At 48.4% G+C, this 25931-nt stretch overlaps 1 protein-coding gene across 7 annotated transcripts in view; it reads left to right on the forward strand.

The window, feature by feature from the left end:
* Nucleotides 1-25931, forward strand: part of PECAM1 (platelet and endothelial cell adhesion molecule 1) — a 55943-nt gene that overhangs the window by 14877 nt on the left and 15135 nt on the right. For 2 of the 7 annotated variants that reach the window (XM_013980836.3, NM_213907.1), the window contains 10 exon segments: nucleotides 3415-3690; nucleotides 6204-6455; nucleotides 7934-8209; nucleotides 11858-12145; nucleotides 13309-13416; nucleotides 14529-14556; nucleotides 15541-15617; nucleotides 17721-17774; nucleotides 19124-19186; nucleotides 25778-25834. In XM_013980836.3, coding sequence (XP_013836290.2) covers nucleotides 3415-3690; nucleotides 6204-6455; nucleotides 7934-8209; nucleotides 11858-12145; nucleotides 13309-13416; nucleotides 14529-14556; nucleotides 15541-15617; nucleotides 17721-17774; nucleotides 19124-19186; nucleotides 25778-25834 — 1479 coding nt within the window. 7 annotated transcript variants of the gene reach the window in all.

Below are 25931 nucleotides of genomic sequence, written 5' to 3' on the forward strand. Positions count from 1 at the left end.
TGTTGCATATGGAAGTTTCCAGACTAGGGGTTGAATAGGAGCTACAGCTGCCAGCCTGCACCACAGCCACAGCAATGATGAATCCTTAACCCACTGAGCAGGGCCAGGGATCAAACCCACATCCTCATGGATACTAGTCCAGTTCTTAACCCACTGAATCACAACGGAAACTCCAGTATTTTTCTTCCTATAATACATGGTGTGTGTTAAATTTTCCGAAAATATGATTCTATGTAAGGTGATAATCCTTCCTAGCACTGCTACTCAGAGAAAACCCTGTGTGGTCTTCTAGACTTGTTTTGCTAACTCATCGAGTACACACATAATTTTTGCTTGATTTTCCTCGTTTTTTACAAAAAAAAAAAAAAAATAGGACCTGTCAGACATTCTACCTTTTTCTTAACAACCATAACATATTTGGACTTTTGTCCATATCGAGAAATAGAGATCTGTAGCATTTTAGCGGAATCCTGTTATAAGGATGTGCTGTAACATATTTGCTTCCTTTTCCATTAATGGACATCCAGGTATTTCCACAATATTTTCAGTTAAGACAATCTCACAACAAACATACTTGTACTTATAACTTGTGTACTTTGGCAAGTATTTTATTATTATTTATGGGATCAAATTATTGATTCAAATGTTCTGTGCATTTTCAGTATTGATAGATATTGCTAAAGTGCTCTTCCAAATGGATGAACATGGAGTTCCCGTTGTGGCTCAGTGGTTAACGAATCCACGAGGTTGAGGTTCGGTCCTTGGCCTTGCTCAGTGGGCTAAGGATCCGGTGTTGCCGTGAGCTGTGGTGTAGGTCACAGATGCAGCTTGGATCCTGCGTTGCTGTAGCTGTGGTGTAGGCTGGCAGCTATAGCTCTGATTCAACCCCTAGCCTGGGAACCTCCATATGCCGCGGGAACGGCCCAAGCAATGGCAAAAAGACAAAAAACAAAAACAAAACAAATGGATGAACATGTCCATCAAAAAAGTGTTCCTTTTCCCACATCCTTACCAACCCAGAATAGTATCCGTGTTTTGTTATTTTTGACAGTCCAATTGAGGCACAATACATATTGTTGTGATTTGTATTTCTTTGGCCTTTAGTGAGGTTGAATATGCTTTTTATGATTATCAGTCTATTACAGTTCCCCCCGTATGAACTGCCTGTCCATATATACACCTTGTCCATATTTACCACTCTGGTTGATTTATTTGAGCCCTTTATAAATTAAAGGAATTAGCTCTGTCAGGTACTCTGCAAATATTTTTACCCAGTTTGTCATTTGTCTTTATTTTTTTATTTCCATGAAGAAGCTTTTAGGGAGTTCCCGTCATGGATGAGCAAAAACGAATCTGACCAGTAACCGTGAGGACGCAGCTTGGGCCCCTGGCCTCGCTCAGTGGGTTAAGGATCTGGCGTCACCGTGAGTTGTGGTGTAGATCGCAGAGGCGGCTCTGGCATTGCTGTAGCTGTGGTGTAGGCCACAAAAGACAAAAAAAGAGAGAAGTTTTTAAGCTTTAATCAATTTACGCATCTTTTCCCTTATGGTATCCAGTTTTGTGATTCACATTTAAAGTTCCTCCACACTCCAAGATTGCTATTATTATTATTATTTATTTTTGCTTTTTAGGGCTGCACCTGCAGCACATGGAGGTTCCCAGGCTAAGGGTCTAATCGGAGCTACAGATGCTGGCCACAGCCACAGCTACTCTGGATCCAAGCCATGTCTGCGACCTACACCACAGCTCACGGCAATGCCAGATTCTTAACCCACTGAACCAGGCTAGGGATCGAACCCGCAACCTCATGGTTCCCAGCTGGATTCATTTTTGCTGTGCCACAATGGGAACTCCTCTCCAAGATTATTAAAGGAAAAATTCACCTGTGTTTTCTCTTACCATGGGTTAATTTTTTTTCCTACATTAGAGCTCTGGTGCATCTGAAGTAAGTTGGGGTGTCAGAAAAAACTTTCATGATAAAAATCTTTTTAAAAATCTGAAAAAAAAGAAAAAAAACCTTTAGTTATTAAGGTACCCCAGAGTATCCTAAAAGATGCCCTTTCTTTTTTATGACCTTTACGCAGGAAAACAGACTTTTTAAAAAAATGATAATTTTTTATTGTGAATTTAAGTGATTTACAGTTTAAAAAGAATATTAAAGTATTATATCACTCTATATTCACTATTGACATTTTTTAATGTCCTTATCTGTATTTTACATGATTGTAATTTGTGTATATACTCTCATACGCTCTGCTGTTTTTTTGGCAAGCACAAAGGCCTAGCCCTACTTCCCTCACATCTGCTGAAGATCCAACACCCTGACATCTGGCCCATATTTTATTAAAACGGTTTTTCAAACCACGTGAATCATGAAATCAGTTTAGTCAATTATAACCAGTTATTTCGTTTTGTTTTGTTTGCTTTTTAAAGCACCCACAACCTATGGACGTTCCCAGGCTAGGGGTCAAATCAGAGCTGTGGCTGCCGGCCTACAGCACAGGTCACAGCAACGCCGGATCCTTAACCCACTGAGCAAGACCAGGGATCGAACCTGTGTCCTCACAGATACTAGTCAGATTCTTAACCTGGTGAGCCACAACAGGAACTCCCATAACCAGTATTTTTTTTTTTTTTTTTTTGTCTTTTTGTCTTTTTGTTGTTGTTGTTGTTGTTGCTATTTCTTGGGCCGCTCCCGCAGCATATGGAGGTTCCCAGGCTAGGGGTTGAATCGGAGCTGTAGCCACCGGCCTACACCACAGCCACAGCAACACGGGATCCGAGCGGCGTCTGCAACCTACACCACAGCTCACAGCAACGCCGGATCGTTAACCCACTGAGCAAGGGCAGGGATCGAACCCGCAACCTCATGGTTCCTAGTCGGATTCGTTAACCACTGCGCCACGATGGGAACTCCAATAACCAGTATTTTTTAAAAAGAGATAGAATAGACTAGAAATCACTTTGGGAGGCATGTGATTATTTAAATATGCATTTCCATGAAGCTGCACTCTGGAAAGCTATAGAATATCTAGGCTGAAATGCCAGAGAGTCCATGGAACGGTGTGAGAATTACCTAGAAAATCCTTGATGTGTGGCAGGGAAAGAGTCTGTTTCGACTGCTGTGATTATTTCTGAGGTCATTTGAAGAAGGTCTAGGGAGGATGGTTTGGTCTTTGGGAAGCTCAAGAAAGAGAGCATTGAAGTTAAAAAGAAGGCCGAGGATGCAAGAGTGAGCAAGAAGAGGGGGGAGCCTTGGAGCCGCCCATGAAGGTTTTTGAGAGGGAAGGTTGAGTCTTTTTAATTAATAAGGAAAAACTGGTTGACATCCAAAAGAAAAGAAAGCGGGAGGACGTGCCTTTTCCCTCCCGCAGGTCTGAACCTGAGTCCAACCAGCTTGTCCTCTTCCCGTAGAATCCTTCTCTAATCCCAAGTTCCACATCAGCCCCAAGGGAGTGATCATAGAAGGGGATCAGCTCCTCATCAAGTGCACCATTCAAGTGACACACCAGGCCCAGTCGTTCCCGGAAATCATAATCCAGAAGGACAAGGAGATCGTGGCGCACAGCAGGAACGGCAGCGAGGCCGTGTACTCAGTGATGGCCACGGTGGAGCACAACAGCAACTACACGTGCAAAGTGGAAGCCAGCCGCATTTCCAAAGTCAGCAGCATCATGGTCAACATAACAGGTGAGGCTGCCGCTGGAGGGTGTCGGCCTACGGCGGGCTGCAGAAGCCGCTGTGCTGCAATCCCAGGTGGGCAGTGAGAGCTGAGAGATACTTCTGCTCCTGTTGGCCTGAAGGGATGTGCCTGGGCCGGGCTGGGGTGCTCGTGGGGAAAAGTCAGTGCAGAGCAAGTAAGCAGTTAGCTGTGGTGGTGGCAGGTGCAGGCTGTGGCCTCAGTGGCCAGCCTGGCCACTCAGTGACCTTGGGTGAGTTACTGACCCTCTCCTTGTCACAACTCTGAGATGGGGGTAATGACACCACTGTAGGACTGTCACAGGGGCTGAATGGCATCACTGTGCCACAAAGAGCCTCATACAGAGTAAGCCCTCAGTGATGGTTATCTGATGTTTCTGTTATTATGTCACAGTTCTCTTTCCTCTGTGCCAAGTACTGTCCGGATCCCTCCATCCCATTTCGGGCCCCATGGCAGGGTCAGGAGTGAGAAAGCATTACTAGGAGTTCCCATCGTGGCTCAGTGGTTAGTGAACCCGCCTAGGATCCATGAGGATGCAGGTTCCACCCCTGGCCTCACTCAGTGGGTTAAGGATCCAGCGTTGCCGTGAGCTGTGGTGTAGGTCACAGACGCGGTGTGGATCCCAAGTCGCTGTGGCTCTGGTGGAGGCCAGCGGCTACAGTTCCAATTGGACCCCTAGCCTGGGAACATCCATATGCCACAGATGCGGCCCTAAAAAGACAAGACAAAAAAAAAAAAAAAAAAAGAAAGAAAGAAAGAAAGCATTACTAAACTCAAAAATCATAGTAATAGTTCCTCTTTGTGGAACACTATATGCCTGGTTTACATACATTTTCATTTCAAACTCAACTCTGTAAGAACGTAGGTATTATGAATCTGGTTTTAGGGATGTGGAAACTGAAGCTGAGAAGAACCCAACAATTGCAGGGTTACCAAGTGGCAGAGCAAGAGTCACCCCCAGAGCCTGTTAGATTTCCAAGCCCTCGTACTTGCAAGTTCCCTTGAACGCCTTCCTCCTTTACCTGGCTTTACTTTTCAACACAGCACTTATCACAAAAAAACGTACTCTACCTCCTCCTGTGTATTGTCTGTATGCGGCCCTCAAAAGTAAGCCGATAACAGAACAAAGGGTGGGGGAAAAAATGTGATTGTAATGTATACATGTAAGGATAACCTGACCCCCTTGCTGTACAGTGGGGAAATAAAAAAAAAAAAAATCCAGAAATAGAACCACACACACAAAAAAAAGTAAGCCGATAAGGGCAGGGGCATTATCTCTTTTATCCAGGGCTAAATCCTTAACACCTGGAGCACAGGTGTCTGCACTTAGTAGGAATTCAGTACATATTTCCTGGGTGGATGGATGAGCATTGGATGACGGTGTTTCAGAGGACAGAGAGAATCAGCACTTTTGGTTCCCCAATGAAAGTGTTCATTCATTCATCATGGATTCACTCGTTTACTGAAAGCCTCCCCCGTGTTAAGCATTGAGTATATGGTCACAGGGACAATCCCCAGTGTCATAGGTAGGCTGCCAATGACCCAGCTGGATGACTGGCATGTGATGGATCCAGCTGGTCTACACCAGGTTGGATCCTGCTAGCAATTTAGTTTTTTTGTTGTTGTTGTTTGTTTTTTAATTTTTTTCCTTTTTAGAGCCGCACACGTGGCACATGGAGGTTCCCAGGCTAGGGGTCAAATCGGAGCTACAGCAGCTGGCCTAGACCATAGCCACAGCAACGTGGGATCCCAGCTGTGTCTGCGACCTACACCACAGTGCACAGCAACACCGGATCCTCAACCCACTGAGCAAGGCCAGGGATCAAACCCTCAACCTTGTGGTTCCTAGTCAGATTCATTTCCGCTGCACCACGAAAGGAACCCCTGAACGTTCAGGTGCTTAAACCTCCTGCCAGGCCTTCCGTAGGCTGCCCCCGTCCTGTGCCACTTTCCCTCATTGCCTGAATAACGACCTCCAAGGCTTCTTTCCTGATTCTTCGAGCCTGGGTTCAGTGTTCCCTCTATGGGCTCTACTGCAAACACTATCTGAATCCCCTCTAGACTTAAACCCTTCTAGAGGGTAATTAAAGACTGTTTCTTTTCCACTGCTGTCTCCCTCCTCTGCTAAGCACAGAGATAGACTGAAGCAAATATTTCTGGAATGAAAGGAGTGGGTGGATGACTAAATGAGTGAATGCCTGAATCATTACTTGCTTGCATTACAAGTTGGCGAAATTTTTCTAATCCATATCTGTGAGAGAAATTGGATTAACGAGGGAGGCAAACCTGCCACGGGAATCCCAGGCAGGGAACGAACCCTGGCTCTTCAATTGTGTGATCGTTGTTAGGTACATGAGAAGCAAAGGAAAGCTTTTTGCAGGAAGTTGGGAACTGGTTCTGCCATGAGCAGCTGGGCCAAAGGCCTCTCCGTAAAGGGGCTTTGGGGCCCAGAACCCAGAAACCTCTCACCCCATTCCCCCTCACTTTTCTTTTTTTTCTTCAGAGCTATTTTCCAGGCCAAAGCTGAAATCTTCCGCCACACGCCTGGACCAGGGTGAAAGCCTGAGACTGTGGTGCTCCATCCCAGGAGCACCTCCAGAAGCCAACTTCACCATCCAGAAGGGAGGCATGATGATGTTGCAGGATCAAAATCTCACCAAGGTAGCCTCAGAGCGGGACAGCGGGACATACACCTGTGTCGCAGGCATCGGCAAGGTGGTCAAGAGAAGCAATGAGGTCCAGATAGCTGTGTGTGGTGAGTGCCTCCCCGCTGGCTCGGAGAGTCTCGGGATTGAGTGGGAGAAAGGGAATGTGTCGCCAGCCGCCACCCTCTCCAGTCCAAAGGCAGTTTGGACTGAGACAGGGTAAGAACTCAGGAGAAAAAGAAAAGTGAAAACAAGAGACTGAACAGCAGCAAGTGGGTGTCTCCGCTTGGAATACAGGACAGAGGCAACACAAGCCGAATGTCATGGCTCTGTTATGGGGCACATGGTGTGGCCTCTGAATCGGGAGGATTCTGGCAGCTCAGACAGACACCCACCCAGAGGGTCAGGGAGGAAACCCTGCTTAGTCAACGCTAAACTTTAAGATCCAAGTTCTGGGGTTTGTTTTTGGTTTTGTTTTGGTTGGGTCGGGTTTGGGGTTTTTTGCCATCCAGGGCATATGTAAGTTCCTGGGCCAGGGGTCGAACCCAAGCCACAGCAGTGACAATGCTGGATCCTTAACCCACTGAGCCACAGTGGGGAACTCCCATTTTAATTCTTCTGTTGTGATAGTTCTTGGGAGGAGGTTTTTTATTTTATAAGCTCTATAAATGAGTGATTTCTAGATGATGACCCAGGGGTTCCTGCAGTGATGCAATGGGATCAGCGGTGTCTCTGCTGTGACAGGATGCAGGTTCAATCCCCAGCCCAGCACAGTGGGTTAAAGGATCCAGCTGCAGCACAGATCTGATCCCTGCCTGGGGAACTTCCATATGCTGAAGGGCAGCCGAAAAAGAAAAAAAAAAAAAAGATAGTATAATTCCTATTTCTTTTTTTTTTTTTTTTTTTTTGGTCTTTTTGCCATTTCTTGGGCCACTCCCTCGGCATATGGAGGTTCCCAGGCGAGGGGTCAAATTGGAGCTATAGCCGCTGGCCTACGCCACAGCCACAGCAACTCGGGATCGAAGCCATGTCTGCAACCTACACCCCAGCTCACAGCAACGCCGGATCCTTAACCCACTGAGCAAGGCCAGGGATAGAACCTGCAACCTCATGGTTCCTAATTGGGTTCGTTAACCACTGAGCCACGACGGGAACTCCCAATAACTCCTATTTCTGAAGCATGAAATTTACTATCAGGAGAGGCTGAGGCACTGAGGATTGGTTTTAAAATATATTTTGTTTGGGTACATGTTATATTTTTAAATGTTTTTCTTGTGTCTTTTCTCAGTACAGAAAGACTCCATGAATGTGTGTGTGTGTGTGCGTGCGCGTGTTAGATATGTGAACATACAAACATATATTAGGGGGATGTAATGTTTTTCTTGAATTTGTGTCATCCTTTTTCGTTCATATTATTCTCTCTCCCTTTCCCTCCTCAAGAATCTTAAAGAACCTGTAAAGGTAGATGAGACAGGCAGACGTTTTAAATTACAGGAATGACGGAGGAAGCCAAGCCCGGAGTTTGGAGGAGGAACCCCTTGGGCTGAATGTTTTGCCTCAGATTGTTTCTCTCTCTCTGTCGTTCTAGAAATGCTTTCCAAGCCCAGTATCTTTCATGACTCCGGGTCTGAGGTGATAAAAGGACAGACCATAGAAGTCAGTTGTCAATCCATAAACGGAACCTCGCCCATTTCCTACCAACTTTTAAAAGGAAGTGACCTTCTGGCGAGTCAGAACGTGAGCTCAAACGAGCCCGCGGTATTCAAAGATAACCCAACCAAAGACGTGGAATACCAGTGCATCGCCGATAATTGCCATTCCCACGCCGGCATGCCCAGCAAAGTTCTGCGGGTCAAGGTGATAGGTAAGTCCCTGGCCTGTGGGAAGAATTCATGTAGGACTGGGGCTTTAGTTCGCATGTTCAAAGGTTTGGAGTGGACAAGAGAAGCGGGTGGTACTTATGCAAAGTCCGTAAACATGACACGTGGCCACGCAGGACCCTGGCCCAAGTACATGAGGCCAGTTATTGGTGTGGTCAGTGTCGTCATTTTCAGAACCTTTCAAGTGAGCTGCTAAAATGTAAGAGTAAAGTGTCCCAACTTCAGGAAGCACCAAAGTTGTGCTTTGAGTCTCCCTTAGCATTTGCTTCGTTTTAGAAGAACTGACAACCACCTCTGAGAATTATAGACCAGAGTTCTGCTCTACCATGAACCCTTGGCGGGGCAAATTCTGTTCACGTGTGGAGCCCCCAGCCATCAGAGCCTCAGGCTAATATTCACTGGGACTCTCACCCTCAAGAGAAAGCTACCATTGCCTTGGGTTCGAGAGTTTTCCTCAGCCTCTGTCTGGTGCCTCTCAGAAGACCTTACGAGTACCATTACTTGTGTCTCTGAGATGTTCTGCATCTTGTTGTAAAGAGCTTAAATAAAGCTTCCTCTTCCTCCCGCTCCTCTTTTCTTTTTTTTAAATTGAAGTAGAGTCAGTTTACATCTCTCCCCACTTTTTGTTTAATAGCTGCTTATCTATATGTGCCGTGTGGATATCTTTTTTTTTTTTCATCTTTTCTAGGGCCGCACCTGCAGCATATGGCGGTTCCCAGGCTAGGGGTCTGTTGGAGCTACAGCTGCCGGCCTCCGCCACAGCCACAGCAACACCAGATCCAAGCCGCAGCTGCGACCTACACCACAGCTCATGGCAGCACCGGATCCTTAACCCACTGAGCAAGGCCAGGGATCGAACCTGCAACCTCATGGTTCCTAGTCGGATTCATTTCTGCTGCGCCACAATGGGAACTCCCCCATGTGGATATCTTGAGGTGGATAACAATTCCTCCTACTATTAATGTACAGTCTAAGAGGAACAATATTTTTCAAATTAACACCAATATATATTAAGCAGCTCATGCTATAGGGCGTTCCAAAAAAGAAGACATATTCTTTGTTTTCAATGATATAATGAGAAACACAGGATCTCCTGATTAAATAGTGAAGGAACGTTTTGATATATTTGAATAACAGTGCAAAGAAACATAGGAAAAGTGTTACTAGGCGACACATGATTGTCGCCTGAACCCTCCGTACGGTGATGGTGACAGGAATTTAGGGCGTGAATGATGCCACATCTAGGCTGAGTGGGAGGAGCTGGCTAAAAGCCAAGGCTCGACAATGGCTGGGCAGAGAGGGCTAGAGATGGTCCCCAGCCTAGTCAAATATATGAGCAAAAGGCTCCATGGAGCAGTTCAAAAGGCTGTGGCTACATCAAATGGCTGGACACAAAGGCTGGGGATGAAGAGTCAGCGGCCATAAACAGGAAGAGTGGCTGAGCCTAACTGTGAAGGGCTTCAATTGCCCGTCAGGAGTCGGGGCTTTGTCCTGTGTGCAGTGAAGAGCCAGAAGTGGGAAAGAGGATATGCCGAGAATGCGGTCTTGGCAAGATTAACCTGGGAGTCCTGTCAGTTAGAAGGAGTGGGGGGAGTTCCCGTCGTGGCACAGCCGGAGCGAATCCGACTGGAACCATGAGGTTGCGGGTTCCATCCCTGGCCTTGCTCAGTGGGTTAAGGATCTGGCGTGCTATGAGCAGTGGTGTAGGTTGCAGATGCAGCTCGATCTGGCGTTGCTGTGGCTGTGGCATAGGCCAGCAGCTGTAGCTTCGATTAGACACCTATGCTGGGAACCTCCATATGCTGTGGGTGTGGCCCTAAAAAGCAAAACAAACAAACAAGTGCAAATAAATAAATAGTTGCAATTCTCACTTAAAAAAATTTTTTTAAAAAAAGGTGAAAAAGAAAAAAAAAATGGAGTGGAGACTCCAAGCCTTACAAGACCTTAAGAAGCTAGTGTAGGAGCCCACGTGAAACTGTTGTTTTATACTGGGTCAACATTAATGGCTAATATTTACTGAGCTCTGTCCATCCACCCCCATGTGAAGTATTTTAGTAAATTACTCCCATTCATACTTACAGTAGCCACATCAGATCCATATTAATATCATCCTTATTTTATGATGAGGCAACTAGGGCTTAAGATAAAGAGCTGGTGGGCATTTGGGCTGGGAATTGAGGCCAGGCAGTCTGGCTCCTGAGCCTGGCTTGCCACCACCCCCTTGTGCTTCACAAGAAGAGGGGCCGTCAGGTCCAGCTGCACCTCCAGGAGGCTGCCCTTGGGGTTGACCCCCATCATCCCATCCCAGGCTCCGTGCTCCCTTTCGCTGGGTCAGCAAGTCCATGGTCTGGCCCCCTCTACACTCATGAGGGTGACTCACAAGTCATATGCCAGTCTGCTGATCAGTTCACTCTCATACTAGTAGGAACATCCTTGGGAAGACAGTCTACAAGCAGAATTTTGGTGGTTGGACGTGGAGCGAAAGGGGCTATAGGAGGAAGATGAGTTCGGCTTGGCTCTGCTGGGAATGAGAGGCTGGCAGGGCTTCTTGCTGGAAATGCCCAAATGAAATTCAAGACTCGGAATTCAGGGGAGTAATCTGGACTAGAGCTGTTTAACCAATGTAGGGGAGATCACCAAAGGGGAGAGCGGAGACGGAGAACTGAGGACGAATTTTGTGGAAAGTCCCCAGGTAAAGGGCAAAAGGAAGAAAAATTGGTGAATAAAGAGGGAGTGGCAGGTGAGGAGGTAAGAGAATCAGAGTTGTAAGACTTCACAGAAGCCCAGAGAAAGCTGAGTTCAAAAGAAAAGGCTGGTGGAGTTCCCTAGTGGCTCAGCAGGTTAAGGATCCAGCGTTGTCACTGCAGCAGCTCAGGTCTCTGCTATGGCAGAGGTTCGATCCCTGGCCCAGGAACTTCCACATGCCAGGGACATGGCCAAAAAAAGGGAAAGACTGAGTAATAGGTGAGAATGATTATGATAGGGAGGCCAAGGCTGCGAAAGCTGGAAGAACATCCACCATGGATTTATCTGCAGGGATGAGTTAGCTGGGGAGTCCGATGACCTTTGAGTTTCTTCAAAACCAGAGATATAGTGCAGCTTCAGAAGCAGAAGGATAGAAGTCAGATTTCAGGGCTAACAAGAAAGAGAAAAACAGGACAATAGCGAGAGAAGGCAGGGCATCAAGGTTACTTGCTCGTAAGATCTGGACATGCCATGTATCTTTGTAAGCAGAGGGAAAGAAATCACACACACTCTCTCTCTCTCTCCCTCCCTCCCCCTTACACACCCCCACACACTCACATATCCAAACTCACCCAGAACAGACCCCAAGAGAACATAAGTTAATCATATAGTCAGGTGGCCAGTAATACTTGAGGTGGTAGGTGAAGGGAGGCGTCCCTAGCATCTCGTGTCTTATCAGCATGTGAGGACAGGAGGTGTCCATTGCTGCCCTTCTGGGCTAATCGGGAGAAGAACTGGAAAGAATGTGAGATGCCAGGAGTGATTTGAAAAGGGGCACGGTCCAGTTCTGGATCAGTCACAGAAGGCTGGCCTTGACCAGTGGCTGTGTCATGGTCCTTCTCTTCCCCACCTCTTTTCTCAGAGCTAATCCCTTTCCTGCTTTTCAGCCCCAGTGGAGGAAGTCAAGCTCTCTATTCTCCTGAGCGAGGAGGTGGAGTCTGGGCAGGCCATTGTGCTTCAATGCTCCGTGAAAGAAGGATCTGGCCCCATCACGTACAAGTTTTACAAAGAAAAGGAGAACAAGCCCTTCCACCAAGTCACCTTGAATGACACCCAGGCCATTTGGCACAAGCCAAAGGCTAGCAAGGATCAGGAGGGACAGTATTATTGCCTGGCCTCCAACAGAGCCACCCCTTCCAAAAACTTCCTCCAAAGCAATATACTGGCAGTCAGAGGTGAGTCTCGGTCTCAATGGTGAAACGTAGTGTGAGCTCCAAGGGCCAGAAAGCACACTGTTTGTAAGAGGAAGTGGGTGGGAGTTTGGCACATCTTACTGAGGAAACTGTATCCTCCAGGCTCTTTGGTTGCAGGTAACAAAACCCACTCAAATTAAGTATAAAAGAGGAAGAATGTATACATGATATGTGACTGGGTCCCCTTGCTATACAGTAGAAAATTGACAGAACACTGGGAGTTCTCGTCGTGGCTCCGTGGCTCCACGTCTTACGCTGGTAGACGTGGGCATGAGTGGAGACCCCCCCACATGCCGAATGCTTGCCCGTGAATCTGTGATTGTGCCATGATTTCCACCCTGGGCTTGAGGTTAGCCATGCATAGAGGGGAAGCCAGGACTACCCACTGACCCTCAGGAATCAAGTCTGCGAAGCCAGACTCCAGGAAAAGGGCACAGCACCAGTAAAGTCTGCTCTGGTCTGGTGGAGGAACCATGAGGTTGCGGGTTCCATCCCTGGCCTTGCTCAGTGGGTTAAGGATCCGGCATTGCCGTGAGCTGTGATGTAGGTCGAAGCATTGCCATTGCTGTGGCCCTGGTGTAGGCTGTTGCTACAGCTCCGATTAGACCCCTAGCCTGGGAACCTCCATATGCTGTGGGAGCAGCCCTAGAAAAGGCAAAAAGACAAGAAAGAAAGAAAGAGAGAAAGAGAGGAGTTGATTACTCTAAGGAATTAGAAGTATTTCTCACAATCCTAATTACAAATTCTTAGTGGAAAGACACCAACTGGCCCTTCCGGGGTCCAATGTCCACCCATGGACCATTTATGCTCAAGAGGATGGGGTCATGCAGAACAGACGCGGTTAGAGGAGCCCATCTATGTGAGTGGGGGGTTGCTTACAGAGAAGTAGGAGGGGCAAACAGAGCACCCCAGCCAGCATCTGCTTCAGTCCTACAGTCCTTCCAGACCATCACGGACTGTCTTCGTAGCAGAAGCAGCCATTTCAGCACCAACTGTGATCAGAGTCCCTCCGAGGCAGGTGCTCAGTATAAGACGCTGGTTATAAGGATGTAAAGATCAGTCTTATTTGTTGCTTAACGTGGACATTATTTCTTGCGGTGGAGGAAAAACCTACATATTTGAAATTTTTTTTTTTTCATTTCCAGTCTATCTTGCCCCCTGGAAGAAAGGACTCATCGCAGTGGTTGTCATCGCAGTGATCATTGCCGTCTTGTTACTTGGGGCCAGATTCTATTTTCTCAAGAAATCCAAGGGTGAGCACAGTCTTTTCATTCCATTCTGCCAGGCTCCCTTGCCAGGGAACCAGCCAAGGATGTGAGGGGCTTCAGCCTCATGGGGGGCTAGTGCTCTGGTCTGGTGGAAGCCAAAGAGATGTGACTGATGGCAGCTGTTTTCCTCCTGGAGTGTCACCTTGACAACCAAAGATTTTGGCTTTGGTGGGTGCGGAGCTTTTACTGCCCCTGGATTGAACTAGGCTAAAGTGACAGTGATTGCTTTCCTGGTTGGGCACCCCGGAAAAGATGAATTTGGGGGGCAGTTGCATCTACATGAGGTCAAACATAGCCCCTTGTGTGGACCTGGCCACACAGTCTTAGGCTGGTAGACGTGGGCATGAGTGGAGACCCCCCGACATGCCGAATGCTTCCCTGTGAATCTGTGATTGTGCCATGATTTCCACCCTGGGCTTGAGGTTAGCCATGCATAGAGGGGAAGCCAGGACTACCCACTGACCCTCAGGAATCAAGTCTGCTAAGCCAGACTCCAGGAAAAGGGCACAGCACCAGTAAAGTCTGCAAAAATTTTTCGTGGGATCAGGTGGGTCCTATTGGGTCCCCTTGTGCTACTGCCTGGGAGGGAGCAGAGAGGATAAGGAGGGGTTTTTCCCTGGAGCCTAGGAAAACAGGCTCAGGGTCAAACCCTGTCCTGAGGCTGTGTCTGCCCTTGGTCTCAGGCCAGTTTGGAATGAAAAGCACAGGGATTCATTTAGCCTTTACTTTGGGGGATGGTCTGGAAGCAAAGAGTCGTTGCACATTTATCTGGCTAATCTGGTTCCTCTACTGTCTGTTTTCGTCAAACGAACATTGCTCCTGGCTAAACAGTCAAAATGTCATATTTCAGGGTAAATGATGTGAAATCTACCAAGGAAAGATCTGCTTTGTTTACTTTGTTTTCTTTCTTTCTTTCTTTCTTTCTTTCTTTCTTTCTTTCTTTCTTTTTTTAATGAGACTATATTTGGCTTTCTGTTCTCTCTTTTTATGAGTATTCAGTCTTCAAAAAAGTCCAATATGGTTGGGAAGGGCGTTCCTGTCTGATACGGATGTGGGCTCTTTATACTGACTTTGGTTCTTCTCTTTGTCTCTTAAAGCCAAGCAGATGCCCGTGGAGATGTGCAGGTCAGTGTGCTTGGAAGAGAGGCAGCCATCCTGTGCGCGTGCATAGACTCGTTTGGGGAGGTTCCTGTCATGAGGAAGTTTTCAGTGGCTCTTGGCAAACTCTGAAAAAGAAGGCCCTTGGGTTTGAGCAGTGTGTGTATGTGTGTGTGTGTGTGTGTGTGTGTGTGTGTGTGTGTGTGTGTGTGTGTGTCAGTGGAAGGTTGCCAGTTGTTCTTCATGGGAAGGAATGGCTTTATTCTGAGGTCATGTCCTTTCTACAGTTTTCTTTCTGAAATTATAATGGTAGTAGATGGAATTTAAAAAATTTCTACTTACTTGGCAAAATAGAGTTGCCAAAAAAAAAAAAAAAAAAAAGGAGTTGTACTACTTTTACTGTTCTTGAAATCTAAAATCCCAAAATGTGGAATTCCCATTGTGGCGCAGCAGAAACAAATCCGACTATAGTACCAATGAGGATTTGGGTTCAATCCCTGGCCTTGCTCAGTGGGTCGGCAATCCTGGCGTTGCCGTGAGCTGCGGTGTAGGTCATAAACACGGCTCAGATCTGGTGTGGCTGTGGCTGTGGTGTAGGCCGGCAGCTGTAGCGCTGATTTGACCCCTAGCCTGGGAAACTCCATGTGCTGCAGGTGCAGCCCTAAAAAAATCAAATCAAATCAAAGCCCCAAATATGGAAACTATCGCTCTGTTCCTGAGAGAAACAGTAGCCCAGATGAGGAATTCCTTCTTGACATGGGACTCACCTGATAAAAGACCCTGCTTGTTCGTACACCCTTTCTCCCTGACACGTATTTCAACAGCAAAAGGGTTTTGTCAAATAATCACAGACCTGAAAAAAGCATTAGCTCCAAATGAGAGAGTAAAATTTTCCTCACTTCAGAAAACTCTTCCTGGTTTTCTCACGCTCTTTCCTTGATTATTTGGTTGGTTTGAAGTTGGAGCCAAAACAAATGTTATTTCTTTTTCCTTTTTAAATTTCAATTGAAGGCCAGCAGCACCACTTCTGAACTCCAACAATGAGAAGACATTGTCAGATCCCAATACTGAAGCCAACAGACACTATGGTACTGTCATGGTTTTTGTGCAATTGCTAAGATTTATTTTTCCCAACTTGCTACACACTCTCCTATCCCTCTGAGCTGCAGAATCTGTGGGTGGTGGGCTGAGTGTGGAAGGGAAACTCTTCAAGCAAAGGCACTTAATCTTATCAGTTGTTGGCTGGTGAGGTCATTAGCAAAACAAAAAGTTAAGAAGAAAGGCAGAACATTGTGCCCTGCTTTCACCCCCTTCTAAATATCCCGAGGAATGAAAAAGGGTGGAGAGTAATTATAATGCCATGGACATCCATTGTGGGTTATCATCAAACACTGGACACTGCCCAAGGGGAATCATTCTCCATTGGTGAGGGAGACCAACTGTCTCAAGAAGGCACTGGAAAAATATCTCCTCTGATGGAATTAATTATTGCAAACACAAGGCAGTTTCATTTCCAACTTGCCACAATGGGAAACCAATGTAAAGATATCACTGTTGGAGTTCCCGTCGTGGCGCAGTGGTTAACAAATCCGACTAGGAACCATGAGGTTGCGGGTTCAGTCCCTGCCCTTGCTCAGTGGGTTAACGATCCGGCGTTGCCGTGAGCTGTGGTGTAGGTTGCAGACGCGGCTCGGATCCCACGTTGCTGTGGCTCTGGCGTAGGCCGGTGGCTACAGCTCCGATTCAACCCCTAGCCTGGGAACCTCCATATGCCGCGGGAGCGGCCCGAGAAGTAGCAACAACAACAACAACAACAACAACAACAAAAAGATGTCACTGTTGGTAGAGGCATTAAAAAAAAAGAAGAGTCATCCAGTAAGGAAACACCTGCTTGTGACATTTATCGCAAGCCTGAGAGTCAGCGAGTAGGGTGGGGAGCCATGCCCAGTAGTTGTTAATCCCATTAGGTCTGTGAGAAAATTGTTCAAGCCTTTTAGCAGGGATGCTGGCTGTTTCCCAGAGGGGGCCATGATTACATCACACAAAGAGTTCTGTCCCACAGAGGGTTTGGGAATTGAACACCGATATCTTTTCTAATTCTGTATCAGGGTCCCACAAAATAAGGAAGGGATTCGAACACCGATACTCTTTGCTAATTCTGTATCAGGGTCCCCCAAAATAAGGAATTTTTAGGATACGCCTTTTACAGGGCATTCTTGAGGAAATGTCTTGAGAAATGAGCAATTCCTATAGTAGTGAAACATCAACTTTTAAAAAAGTGAAACAAAACATTTGTCATGATAAAAGTAATGTGTCCATAAAGAGGAAAGAGCAAATATATCATTTAAGAGGCTACATTCAGAAAATCTGGTTAATAGTTAGCAAAAAGTAATCCAGTGCTCTGGGAATATACCTCTTTGTGGTATAAGGTGGGTTCTGTTAGTGATTTGTAATACTTACGTAAGTACAGAAATACAGTGCTTTAAATTAAATGCTGATAGAGACATATTAAAATAGAATTTCTCCCCACATTTCCAAAATGCAAGAAACACTCCAATTCTTATTATATTTTCTCTGCATGGATTATTTCAGTTTGTAAATATATGTTAGCAATCACCATAGTCATTCGTAAATACATAATGGAATGGAAAACCATGTATGCTTCAGGAATAGTATTTTTAACATTCATAAGAATGTTTTTAAATGAAGAACGACCTGATTTAAAAATAAATAAAAGACTTCAAAATGTTTGCCCATGCCCACTGAGGAAGCCGCCTGGACATCCTCCAGTATTTAAACCAGGTTCTCATGATCCAGTTCTCCAGATGGAGAGGGTTAGTTCATTAGTATCCTTCGTATTTGTGGTCACTGGCTCATCCTTTCTTGAATTAAGCTTAATTTCTTCTGAACTTGCTTCTGGTGAACAATTCTGAATTTTGGACAGTTCATAAACAGATATGTCCCTCCCGTGTGGTGGTGGTGGACATTCCACTGGTTTTAGAAAAAGAGACCAGGCAGTGAGTGGGAGGTGGCCCAGGGGCACCAGGTGGGAATTCAGAGCCCAGATACACTGCTGGTTGTCAGCTACACTGAAGAAATAAGCCTTGGCTCCTTTTGTTAGTGGCACCGAATTTTTTTTAATTTATGTAGGAAACTAGGAGTTTCATTGTCACTCTTTATTTTTCAACTAGGTTACAATGAAGATGTTGGAAACCATGCAATGAAACCATTAAATGAAAACAAAGGTAATTATCTAATTAATTTTTTAATTAGAAACCTTTACTTTTCTATAAAAGACCCCTAGGAGAAGAACTAGAGCTCTTAAGACCTGTGGATAGTTCCTCACCTCTTTTTTTTTTTTTTTTTGGCTGATTTTTAGGGCTGCACCCAAGGCATGTGGAAGTTCCCAGGCTTGGAGTCCAATCAGAGCTACAGCTGCTGGCCTACACCACAGCTCCCAGCAAACCCCCCGGATCCCCAACCCACTGAGCAAGGCCACAGCCTCGTGGATACTAGTCGAATTCACTTCCGCTGCACTGCAGTCCAAGTCCTCACCTCTCTTAAACGGAGGTGGCTATTGCTTTCTCCAAAGATGCTCTCTAGTGTCTGTTGTTACTTGTCTTAAATATAAGCAGCAGAGCTATTTTATTTTTTGGAGTGTATTTTTCATTTTTGTTAAACATTTGGTAGATACAAAATAATTTTACATGTAAAATATAAACAGTAGCAATTCATTAACCCATCATCCTTTATAAAAAGAGAAGAGTTCCTGTTGTGGCTCAGCGGTAACAAACCTGACTAGTAACCATGAGGATGTGGGTTCCATCCCTGGCCTTGCTTAGCAAGTTAAGTGTTGGCGTTGCTACGAGCTGTGGTGTAGGCGGCAACTGTAGCTCCGATTCCCCCTAGCCTGGGAACCTCCCATGTGCTGCAGGTGCAGCCCTAAAGCAGGGTGGGGTGGGGGCACCCACACACTTTCGCTACTTGTAAAGTACTCTGTGTACTTCTCCCCACCTCCTTAACCGTTTTTTTGCCGGCTTTATTGAGTTATAATTGACATACAGCATTGCGTCATTTAATATGCACAACGTGAGGAGTTGCAGTGATGCTGTATTAAAAACACCTGTGCCTCTACCAGCCAAGCGAGGAAGGGCCTCCCACCTTATGCAGCGGCCCATTCTGAATCAGGTTCCATTTTGGGGGTAACTTGATTTTCTATACATACTCTCAAAGCCGTTTTAAGCTGGGGACCCCGTTCCCCACTTCCTGAGATCCTGTCCATCTTCTATGCCTGTGGCCGTGGAGAAGGCCTCTAGAGTTAACTGTGGCTGATGCTGGCTGTTTCTGTATCTTCTGAGCTTTACACATCCTCCCACGGCAGAAACAGCGGGACCTGAGCTGTGGCGGGTCCTTCCCCATCCCGGGGAGAGCAGCTGGCGTTTTCTCATCCACTTAGAATGGAGTGAAGCCTGTGTCCGGCTTCCGCCTTAAAACACCGAACACTTTGATCACCTGAATGGAAATCGCTAGTGTGGTCTGAGGCCCCCCCAGGAGATTCTGTCTAATGGCAGGGTGCTGTGATTTTTTTGAGCAGAGCCTCTGACCTTGGACGTGGAGTACACGGAAGTGGAAGTGACCTCCCCTGAGCCTCACCGAGGTAACAACCATCACTCAAGATTCCCCATGTTTTATTGTCAGCCGGGGTGTCGATGCTGGGGTGTGCTGTGCTGTGGCCCAGGGACAAGTCTGGTCACCCTCGTGGCTCAGAAAGGAGGTGGTTGGCAGGCAGGTGGGCTGGACATGCCTTAAGGCAGGAGCATTGACCCTTCCCCCTCCAGGCTTGGAGGTCTAAAATTTCATCATTATGTGTTATTGAGCAGTAACCAAGTGCTAAGAAATGGTTTGTTCGAGTTCCCTCATGGCTCAGTGGGTTAAGGATCCCTACTGTGGCAGGTGCAGCCAAAAAAAAAAAAAGTTAAAAAAGGGAAAAAAAAAAAGTAATGGGTTTGTTGAGAGACTTTGCAGGCAGCCTCACCCCTGAGTGTTTGGGTGTGTTTCCAGCTTCCAGAAGTACCCTCCTTGCCCCCATCCAAGCACCTTTCTTAAAAAGTTGCTTGAAGACTGAGTTTGCATAAATGAAATGCACATTTGAAGCGGGGAAGGGCTTGGCTATTTAAAGAGACCAAAGGCTTTTGAAAACAGAAAATGCCTCTCCATGTAAACAGGGGCACCATTGTTAGGCTTCGGGTTTTGTTTTTATGTGTGCATGTCTCTCAGGGGCAGGCTGACCTGGAGATCGTGAGCTCTGGTCCTGTGCTGGGGAAACTGACTCGGGGGTGGGGGGGAGGGCGGAGGGGGCGCCAGCCCACAGCGGGCCCTCGAATATCAATCGCAGTGGCTTTGGGCCCCACAAAAACCATGCCTATCCTCCTAAGCCTCCTTCGCTCCCCGAGAGGCCACACAAAGGAAGCAGCCACCAGAGACTTCCTGCCCTGCTAGGAAGTTCATTAGTTGTTAGTGCTGTGGCCATGCATCCCCCTTCCCCATGAGGCTAAGGCCAGCCTGCCTCCCCTCAGCCTTGGCAGGCCTGTGAGCCTGAGCCAGAGCCACATGGTGATGGCGTTCTCTGGTCACCTCTGGATCCATGATCTGGAAGTTTGGGGTTCCTTCCTTCTTCCCTTCCAGGTACCATGCCCACAGGTGTGTGTGTAGAACCTTCCAGGCAGGGCCGTCCCCTGTGATCCCTGGGGCTGGGTGCTGCACAAGACAGTCAGGTGCCCAGACCCTGCAGTCAGCATGGCCCAATTTGCACCACTACTCAGGGCGTCCCAGTTCCAAGTCTAGGCTGGACCAAGGAGGGTTGGAGGCCACAGCTGGCCTGAAATTCTCCTTTTTATTTCACGGTAAAGTGATTCACTTGTTGGGTTAACAAATTAAGGGCCCATGATGGACCAGCCCCAGTGCAAGCAGCAAAGATACGAATGTGGTCCCCACTCATGGAGGTGTAGCCTCTGAGTGAGTTAGGAGAACAAGAAACCAACAGCAGATAGGGTCAGATTAGAGTCAGAGCTCGCAAGAAGACTGGGTGTGATGAGTCAGCAGGAATGGTGGTTCCAGGAGGCCTGTCTGAGGGGGTGGCATTTGAACTGGGACCTAAAGGGCACAAAGGAAGGGGACCCCTCCAAGAAAGGGGAGGGCTACGAGGACCCAGGAAGAGCTCAGGGCAGTGGGAGGTGGCCTGGAGCTCAGCTTATTTAAGGATCTGAAAGGAGACCTTAAAAGATCCTTGTATGACTCTTTCAGATCCTTAAAGGATGCAGAGAGAGCGAGAGGGTGCAGAGGCAGATGAAGCTGGGAGGGCGGGGAGGGCGGGGCGAGCGCCAAGGCCTGCGGGGCCACTGAGGTTCTCTCTGTTTCTACTCTCAGTAGACTGGGGGCCTTTGGGAGCCTTTCAACAGCGAGGTGACTGGTTCCAACTTCCTTCTTTAAAAACGATCCTTGTGGCGATGTGGAGGATGGATAGAAAGGAACAAAAAAGGAAACCAGGCAAGGGGGATGAGGATGGATCCAAAGTACAGTGGGTGGGTTCTGGATATGTTTTAGAGACAGACTGCAGCCCTGGATGAAAAAGTCACGGCCAGGATCGGGGAGACAGAATCACTACACTTTCTTGGCTGAACAACGAACAGCACAGATGGTCCTGGTGTTGTGATTGGGAGAAACAGGCTCATGGGGTTCAACTGGGTTGAATCCAAGAGGAGACAGCGCAGGGGTCTGGTGCTCAGAACCGAGTCTGGGTGAGGGGTGGCCAAGGGGACTGGGGGGCCTCCATGCCAGCCTTCCCAGGTCCAGCCTGAGCCCCTCTGTCACTGCATCGTGGGCTCCAACCTGTGGGAAACAGCTTACTTCCTCTTAAAGGGGCTTCAGGCTTGGAAGGAAAGGAGAACCACAATAAGAGAGCGGGGCTGTATGTATGTGGAAAATCCTGCTGTCCTCCACACCCCACTGAGCGCTCAAGCCACAGCAATCGCCCCGGCCTCTGGCCTGGAGGTTCTGATACCCGTCCCAGAGGGTCAGGCCCCACCCTTACTCTGCCACCAGCCAGACCAGAGCCAGGGGGAATAATGAGGGCTGTGCATGAAGCCTGGAAGGCTTTGGATTGAAGGAAACTGAAGCAGGAACACAGAAACAGGGTTTTGGAGTTCCCATCGTGGCCCAGTTGGTTAACGAATCCGACTAGGAACCATGAGGTTGCAGGTTTGATCCCTGGCCTTACTCAGTGGGTTAAGGATCCGGCGTTGCCGTGAGCTGTGGTGTAGGTCACAGACGTGGCTCGGATCCCACATTGCTGTGGCTCTGGTGTAGGCCAGTGGCTACAGGTCCGATTCCACCCCTAGCCTGGGAACCTCCATATGCCACAGAAGCAGCCCTAGAAAAGGCAAAAAGATGAAAAAAAAAGAAGCAGGATTTTGTCCTTGGAACGGCGTCCATTTCCATTCTTTTGGGGACGTTTCCACCAAAGCGGTGTCTGGTTTTTCTTTTTCTTGCTTGAAGGTGGGGAGGTGTTGAAGGGAAAAGAGAACCCCTGGGTCCGGGTGAAGCAGAGATGTTTTCCTTGCCAATCTGTGCAGCTGCAGGGTCACCTCTCACCACTTTGCACCAACCAAGGTGCCCAGTGGGCTGCGGAGACCTCAGCAGAGCCAAGATGAAAGTCATTTGCATGGAAGTGAAGAGTTTCTAGAGGACTCAAGTTGTTTTCTGGACCTAGCCTCTTTGGCAGCTCAGGGACAGCAGGGGGAAGGGAGCCTGGCCCAGGAGGCTTCCCTTGCTTTCTCTTGGGTGGGAGTGGCACATTGCTAGGTGAGGCAAAGACTCTATGGGTTCAAGGCCAGTGGTGAGTAAACGTGACCTGGTCTTGGCCAACCCAGTTCCCTGTCCTCAAAGCCTCCCTCCTCTACAGATGGGACGGAGGAAGGAATGGAGGACCGCGTCCAGCTCCAACCCTGGCTGGCAGCTGACCAAGTAGTCACTTGGGGTTGGAGGAGGGGTGGGAAGGAACTCGTTAAATCGCAGTTTGCCGCATGTTTGCGCTGAAACTAATTGCTGGGAAAACCCCGTGACGTTGGAACCATCTCTTCCTCTGTTAACAGAGAAAAACAGAAGCCAAAATAAAGCCCATCCGGAAACATCCCTGACAGCAGAGACAAACAGCCCGTGGGCCTGGTTTTGTCATTAGCAGGCAGCTGCAGCCCCGCAGCGGGGGGAGGAGGGGAGCGGGCGAGGCGCTGCAAACCCCGCCCCAGGGCCAGGCGGGGCGGGGCCGAGAGGGCGGGGCGGGGCTGGGGGAACCGCGGCGCTGCGGCAAAATTAGCAGCTCAGCCAAGAAGTGAAACCGCCCTGCTGCCCTGGCTGATAGGCAGTTATGAAGTGAGAGGGAATTGAGTGCTGTCCTCGGGACCCGTGGGTGTCACAGCGTACCCAAGATGAGCAGAGAGGTCCAGTGGCCACCCCTGGGGGCGGTGGAGTTACCAGGGTTCCCAGACTGGACTGCCCAGCCCTCGCTCCATTCCTTACCTGCCGTGGGGCTGGATCAGAGGATGAGCTGGTAGGGTGCCCAGTGTCCTAGAACGTTTATCACGCCCCTTTTTTTGGCCTACCGGCTGCCCCACCTTTCCCTCTTCCATGGGGCCCAGAACAGTAGGTATTAGGATCTTGTTGAAAAAAAAAAAAAAAAAAAAAAAAGGATCTTGTTGAATGAGTGACTTGACATTGAGCAGAGCCCCCTGTGTATGTGGCGAATCCCTCAGCAAAGATGGGGCTCACTGGAACTTCCCTCCACACCCCCAGATCTGGTGCCACTGAGGGAGAGTGGAGAGTGGTGTGAGTATCTCTGCTGTCCTCATAGAGAAAGGTCTGGTACCTCAGCCACTCTGCTAGGTACCAACTCCTAGTTGGTGCCCTGGGGAGTGGCTACCATGCCACTCCCACTGCGAGGTCCTGGCACCTCAGATACCTCAGGGTCAGCTGTCAGGATCCAAACTGCCATTCAAGCCCTCTCCTGGCACTCAGGTCATGACACAGGAACCACCATCATTTACTGTGTGATGAATGACCATGATTTATTTTATTTATTTCATTATTTCATTTTATGGATACTAGTCAGGTTTGTTACCACTGAGCCACAACGGGAACTCCCTGACTGTGACTTTAATCCTAAGATCTAAAACCTCAGGGATCAGGAGTTCCCCTCATGGCGCAGCGGAAACGAATCCGGCTGGGAACCATGAAGTTGAGGGTTTGATCCCTGGCCTCGCTCAGTGGGTTAAGGGTCTGGCGTTGCCCTGAACTGTGATACAGGTCGCAGATGTGGCTCGGATACTGCATTGCTATGGCTGTGGTATAGGCCAGCAGCTATAGCTCCGATTCGACCCTTAACCTGGGAACCTCCATATGCCGTGGGTGCGGCCCTAAAAAGACAGAAAAAGACAAAAAAATAAAAAATAAAACCTCAGGGATCAGACTGATCATGACAAGACCTCCCCGAAAGTCAAAGGTCGGAGACAGAGACAACTGCAAGGACACTGACTCTGGTCTTCACTGTCCCATCAAACCTTCACAGGTGCCTCCAGGTAGCTGTGCGAGGTCTGAGATCCAGAGGAGCATAAGACCTAGGCACTGCCCTGGAGGAGTTTGGGGTCCTCCAGGGGAGACAGTCGTGGGTACAAATAGTGTCAATGTGTCATGGGCACATGTCCCCAGAGTGCTATGGGAATCCACGTGACTGCCTGGAGAACAGGGAAGGGGGAGCGTGTGAGGGTGTGTGTAGTGTGTGCACCCAAGTGCCAGAGCAAAGCTTGTCCTGAGGATTAGAGGAGGAGGAGGAATGGGACAAAGGCAAAGGACTGTGCAGGCTGCGGAGGAGTGCGTCCTGGGTCAGGGTGTGAGAGATGGGGGCTTCCCTGGACTGTGGTGAATCAAGGGTAACTCGGTGCAGTTAGAGTCCATGAACATGCCCCGGCCATCTGCCACCAAGGAAGGCAGTGTCCACGTGGCACTGACCGTGGGGGCAGAAAGCATCACCCAGTCTGGGGTTCTGTTTCCCAATCTGTAGAGGGAGAGTGCTGGCCATGCAGCATCAGGCACCTTTGTACAGTATGTTTTCCTGATCCTTTGTGCAGGCGAGACGGAAGTGATGGGTTCCATTGTGAGGGTGTGTGTACGATGCATGTAGACTTTCTATGAGTGTGTGTGTGCCTGTGTCTACACACAACCTGTACACGTACGTCAGCTCACACAGATAGCTCTACAGGGCCTCTGTCTCCCAAACCCTTGAGTGTCTGCTGGGTGTAATCTACACACTAAGTTATCTCATCTGCTGTTCAGAAAGCAGACCAGAAGGTCACAACCCTGTCTGCAGATTAGATCCCCTGGGAAGCTCTTAAACACCAACGCCAGGGCCCACCCTGAACCAATTCATTTAGCAGCCGCATGAGGCCCTGGTGTTGGCATTTCAAATCTGCTAGCCCTGCTGTCTAGATTTGTAAGCGGGGAGTTCCTCAGTGGCAACAAATCTGACTAGTATCCATGAGGACTCGGGTTAGATTCCTGGCCTTGCTCAGTGGGTTAAAGATCCTGCATTGCCATGAGCTATGGTATAGGTCTTAGATGTGGCTTGGTGTAGGCTGGCAGCTACAGCTCTGATTTGACCCCTAGCCTGGGAACTTCCATATGCCACAGGTACGGCCCTAAAAAGACCAAAAAAAAAAAAAAAAAAGATTTGTCAGTGGGTCTCAATCCAGCTGATCCTTAGAGTCACATGTGACGCCCTGGCTCTAACAACAGACCTGGGGTGATTGGGAGGCCGTAGCGCCATCTCCAGAGGGGGGCTGGCAGAGCAGCTGGCCCCGAGGATGCAGAGAAAGAGGGATGGGGTCACCGAGCTGGATGCTGCAGGTCTGTGCTGGGGATACCTCTACCTGGGCCCTCTAGGTCCAAGGTTCCCACACTGGCCTGTGAGCCTCGTACTTCCAAGCTGAGAGTGACACTGGTTAGACTAGGATCTTCTAAAGCTGGGAAATGGCCCAGGCTTAGTGGTGGCAGGGACTCCAGGGGCTCCTGGAGATGGGCACTCGTAGGGGGCGGGGGAGGTGCAGCCTTGCCTTGGGAGCCTCTGACATTCTCCTGCTTCAGCAGTGGACTGACCTGATGCCTGGAGACAGGTGTTGACCTGTGCTTGGTCCCTTTCCAGGTCTGGGAACAAAGGGCACGGAGACAGTGTACAGTGAAATCCGGAAAGCTGACCCTGGTGAGTGAGGGTCCCTAACTCCCCCAGTCTCGGGTTGGGGCAGGGCACCTCCCCCATGGGGTCTTGGGAGTGGGCCAGGAAAAGAAGGAGCCACGGT

The sequence above is a fragment of the Sus scrofa genome, chromosome 12 (genome assembly GCF_054392235.1).
Source record: "Sus scrofa isolate SSC_HxYL_T2T_F1_AM1 chromosome 12, Sscrofa_HxYL_maternal_Yorkshire_Landrace_v2.0, whole genome shotgun sequence".
In the NCBI taxonomy this organism is placed as follows: Eukaryota; Metazoa; Chordata; class Mammalia; order Artiodactyla; family Suidae; genus Sus; species Sus scrofa.